The sequence below is a fragment of the Myotis davidii genome, unplaced genomic scaffold (genome assembly GCF_000327345.1).
Source record: "Myotis davidii unplaced genomic scaffold, ASM32734v1 scaffold134, whole genome shotgun sequence".
Classification (NCBI taxonomy): domain Eukaryota; kingdom Metazoa; phylum Chordata; class Mammalia; order Chiroptera; family Vespertilionidae; genus Myotis; species Myotis davidii.
In genome coordinates this window covers 5,427,650-5,432,956 of record NW_006288853.1, presented here as the reverse complement: position 1 = coordinate 5,432,956, position 5,307 = coordinate 5,427,650, and the positions used below count along the sequence as shown (strand labels likewise).

The following is a 5,307-nucleotide window of genomic DNA, read 5'->3' as shown; positions in this document are numbered from 1 at the left end:
AGAATCAATCTTATCATGCTTATTAAAATGCTGATCTATAATTTATCTATGTATGGCCTTGCCATTTTAATTGATGATTTTCCCCCTTTAGTATTATCTGAAGAAAAACTAAAGTATTTCAAATTTGCACAAACAAAGGTATAAATAAAAATATCATTATTCTAATAATCTTAGCTCCCATACATCTTCCCCCTAGCATACAACTTTTATTTATTCCTGTTGGGAAAGACACAGAATAGCTGTATGGACCTCAATATCATGCTCTAAAGGGGATGAAGTTATAAGAATGATTGAAAGGGTAAAAGATTAAATTCTTTGATTCATTATCCTCTTTTGTGAGTAGGATGTGTTTCCAGAAATCTAAAAATTATGTTGTGAGAACCTAATAAAAAATCCAGCTGATTTTAGCTGCCATTTTTTAAAGCACTACAAATAAAGCTTTTGTTTTAGAATATTAGCTTTATTGTGACATTTTGTTACATTCATCCCTTTTCTAAATAAACCACGATCAGAATTAGCTATATATTTAAAAAAGTATGTTTATTAAATTTATTGGGGTGACACTGGTTCTTAAGATCATATAAGTTTCAAGTATTCATTTCTGTGATACATGATCTATATATAGCATTGTGTGCCCACCACCCAAAGTCAAATAATCTTCCATCACCATATATTTGGCCCCTTTATCCTTTACTGCCTCCCCACCCCCTTCTCTCTGGTAACTACCATACTGTTATCTATGAAATACTCTTCAAATCTCCTTTAGTACAGTTATCACAGAAAGTCAATTAATAAAAATTCAAATAAGGGTAGCAATTTGGATTAGAGAAGAGCTGAAATAGTAAAATGGGATGAGCATAGAGTCTTGCACGCTTTGTTGTTTTTTTAAATATATCTATATTTAATATATTTTATTGATTTTTTACAGAGAGGAAGGGAGAGAGATATAGAGTGTTAGAAACATCGATGAGAGAGAAACATCAATCAGCTAGCTGCCTCCTGCACACCCCCTACTGGGGATGTACCCACAACCAAGGTACATGCCCTTGGCGGGAATCAAACCTGGGACCCTCCAGTTCGCAGGCCGACGCTCTATCCACCAAGCCAAACCAGCTAGGGCGAGTCTTGCACACTTTGAACTCTAGAAGTCATCTATGTCAACAGGGTCTTCTTTCATTAAAGTTGCAGCCCACATTTGCATATAGCTTTGCACTTTCCAGTTACCAGAAGAGGAAACTGTACTCTAGAAAGCGGTAACTAGTCTAGAATTTCACAGTGAGGTGGCAGCGTCCCTAGGGATTTCTCTATCAGCTCTCTTTTGCTAATCCTTCTTATCTTAATGGTTGAATGCATCTGAATTTCCAGGTTCTTTGGCAAGCTTTGTCCATCTGTGTCATTGCTTAAATATTGGTGACTATTCTCCCATCTTCCAAGCTCCCTTTTCAAACTCTTACTTCTTCAGCTTCATATATAACTGTACAAGGTTTCATTTCTTTACTAAGTCTTTTATTCCATAACTAGAGGCCAGGTGCACAAAATTCGTGCACAGGGTGGGAGGGGCAGAGGAGTCCCTTGGCCCGGCCTGTGCGAAGGTCCCCTCAGCCCAGCCTGCATCCTCTCCGATCTGGGACTTTGAATGATTAAAAAAAAAGGATTAATTCTCAATACAAATGTTTAAGAGCACAGGGAAGTCCATAATTTATTTTATTTTAAAAAGATACCCTCTATAATGTTGTTAAAATAATATGACTTTTAGCCATGACTGAATGGAGGGAAGGAGCTTAAGTTATGTAGAACATTCATTTATGTGAAACAGTGGCAGTATCAGATAATAAGCTTTCTGGTGTTTACGTAGAATTTAAGTTTTAGTCAATGTACTGGCCAACTGCCAGGTGCTCAAGGAGTTCTTCAACTGAAACAGAGTCTGCATGTAAACCTTTCAGTGTTCTTGGAATACGGCCTGTTTCTCAAGGTTATCCAGGGGAAAGTTAAGTTCTTTCCAAAAGCCCTTCCCTCATTACTCTGACCTTATCAAGGTTACTTTTTACCTCTCTTTGGTGGTCGGACATGATATGTTAAGTCATTAATGACCAGCTTAAAGTCATCAAGGAGAAGGAGGTCTATCCCTGTTGAGGCAGCAACTCGAACACCATCTGTGAAAAAAGTTTAATGTGAAAATGTAAACTTGTCATATGTCCATAATTACTTAAGAATGGTCATGAAAAAGTAATCCTCAAAATAGATTTTAAGAATGATGTCTCTCTTAATTTCAGTTAACTTTTTGCCTCATCCCTAAGTCTATGCTAAACAAAGCTTATACTATTATCTGAGACTTTTTGTTTTCATGGCCTCAAGCCTGTGAAGATTTAACAACATATTTTTCTGGGAAAATTTTATGAGAGTGAAATAATTATATAGATCTATAGGTGTCAGTTGGAAATCTAGGGTCACTGGGAGAGCTGCACGGCCGTCTTATATTTGTCTATGATGGAAGGTGGGTGAGTAAAAAAACAACATTTCCCATTCTGTGGTACTTTTCAGTGTGGTCACTGATTAGATGCCAGTAATTCGTTGGGGATGAATGCTAGGGCTAGCCAAATACACCAAGCTGGTCTACTAGTTATACTACCACATGAATTGAGTATTAAGTATATCTAAAATATTTATAGCATAGAAATGTGGCAAATTGTTAATAACTGGTGAATTCAAGTGAAGGCTAAGTGGGCACTTATTGTACTAATGTGTATTTAAAATGTTTTAAAGTAAAAATTAGGAAAATATGTAAAGCACTTAAAAAAAATAAGTAAAATGGGTGTCATGTCAAATGGGAATTTTTGGTGCCTTATTTTATATTCTTTTCAAGTATACATGTTTTTATTTTGGTAAGTCTTTATGTGAAAGACATAAGAAAATCTAAAAAGAAGTCCTAATATTTCATATCTTCAGAGATGAGGACTCAACCACTGGAAAAATTTATTCTATGCCTAAGGCAATGATGAAAAGTCTTAATAATACACAGTGCCCACAGCATTATATGTGAGGTGCTTTTGAATGAGACTTCCTGTGTATATATATTTGTTAAAACTGAATAGTTATATTCTGAGAACCACTTTCTCTCCTGCTGACATTTGCTAAGAAAAGAAAGTTAAGAGTAAGAGATTCTTTTGTAGAAACCTGTGTGTGTGTGTTTTTTGGTGGGTTGGGGGGATGGATGGGTGGGAATTAATAACGAAGGTGACTGTACCTGGTGAGTAGATTGCAACTCGGTCAATTCCCCGATCCTCTTCTTGTAGTTGTCGTAAAAACACACCAACAGAGTCTGAGATAGGTTTGAGTGTGAATTGGCAGCGTTCACGCCGGGATGGTAGCCTCACAGATATCACAGGCAACCCATTTTGATACACCACTGTCACATCTGAATGAAAAAGACCCCCAATCATATGAAAGTTAGATTCATTATGTTACAGCTATATTCTTACCATTCTTGTATGGGATCTGTTATTATCAGTGTGGTTTAAAACCTTTTCAAAGGTTTAAGAATATGTCCTTTAGCTTTAGTTGACAGTTATTCTGGGAATTAGAATCACACAACTCACTTTTCAGAAAAATAGAAACATTCGAAGAATTATCTTCTAAGTGGATCACGGAAAAGCTTTCTCAGGAATTTGAGGTAAAGTTCTTGGTATTGCTGAAGAACTTTACCTGGTTCCGTTTATTAAGATTTTATGAAGTAGTCAGAGATTGCTAGCTGACTCCATAACCTGTAGGAGGTGGCTCTTGGGAGCCAGAGCTTTCAAGAAGCCCTGGGGAATTAATAATATTTTAAAGCACACCAATAAGGGAGATTCTTGCTCAAGGATACAACCCATATTTATAGTACAATATTATATCCAAGGTACTTGATAAGTAATAATTCTCTTACACAACATGGACATATTATGAAATAATAAAAAACAGGTTCTTTTATATTCTCCTGAACATCTTCCTGAGGTTAGTGAGAAGCCAAAGATGAACTATTTGGCATTTTCTAACAAAAAGTTAATAAAGAAGATATTATTATAAGCTTTACAACTGGAAGGATTTTCTACATTAGTATTGCACAGAATTCCTTATTTCCTTATCTTTTTCCTCACTACTCTTGATTTGCAGAGCCTGTCATTAAAACAAATGTCAAAATAACTCAAAGTAATTTTCAAATGAATTTTTAAAAATAAATTAATTTTGAACCAGTGTATATATGCAACAAAGTATTTAAAGATAAGTTAGCACCAAGGAAGGAAAACAGGTTTCAGAGTCAAATCTGGGCTGGAATTCTGGCTGTTAACTTTGGACATATTATATAACTTCTTTGAGCCTCACTTTTTCATATATAAACTGGGTTTAATCCCTAACTGATAGAGTTGTTATAAGGAATCCTATGTAATAAAAGGCTAATATGCAAATCGACTGAACGGTGGAACGACCAGTCACTATGATGCACACTGACCACCAGGGGGCAGACACTCAATGCAGGAGCTGTCCCCTGGTGGTCAGTGCGCTCCCACAGGGGGAGCGCTGCTCAGTCAGAAGCTGGGCTCAGGGCTGGTGAGCGCAGAGGCAGTGGCGGGAGTCTCTCCTGCCTCTGTGGCACCGCTAAGGATGTCCGACTGATGGCTTAGGCCCGTGGGGAGCGGGTCTAAGCCATCAGTTGGACATCCCCCGAGGGCTCCTGGACTGAGAGTGGGTGCAGGCTGGGCTGAGGGGACCACCCCATCCCCACCCCCTGAGTGCACAAATTATGTGCACCGGGCCTCTAGTAAATAAAATAAACCAATTAAAACACTTAGCACACTGATTGATACATAGTGATATCATTGTCTCGTTTGCTTTTTTTTTAAGAATCAAAAGGTACATTTTATAATGTTTCTAAGGATTCATATCCCTTGAAATTGATGAGTTGAGAGGAAATGTATGTAGATTAAAGTTCTGGAGATCCCAAATGCATCAAAGTTTCCATAGTCATTTACACCTTATTTTCTTACCTATCTAGTAATTTATAAGGTCTACAACGTATACAAAAGCCCCATTCTAAATTCTTTCAGGACTTAAATTTTAAAGCAACCTTTATTAAGGCATCCTATCTAATAAAAGAGAAACATGGTAATTGGCGTAAGACCGCTACCCTTCCCATTGGCTAATCAGGGCGATATGCAAATTAACTGCCAGCCAAGATGGCAGCCGGGAGCCAGGCAGCTTGAAACTAACATGAGGCTTGCTTGCTTCAGTGACAGAGGAAACCAACGGTCCTCGCCTGCCTTGCAGGCCTCT

General features: G+C 37.5%; 1 protein-coding gene across 1 annotated transcript in view; it reads right to left on the bottom strand.

Moving 5' to 3' along the window:
* MCU (mitochondrial calcium uniporter) overlaps window positions 1–5,307 on the bottom strand; it is a 78,694-nt gene that overhangs the window by 16,789 nt on the left and 56,598 nt on the right. Inside the window, exons 4-5 of the mRNA XM_006761021.1 lie at window positions 3,245–3,415; window positions 2,049–2,153 (exon numbers count right to left, since the gene is read on the bottom strand). Coding sequence (XP_006761084.1) covers window positions 2,049–2,153; window positions 3,245–3,415 — 276 coding nt within the window. The remainder of the gene's footprint in view (window positions 1–2,048; window positions 2,154–3,244; window positions 3,416–5,307) is intronic.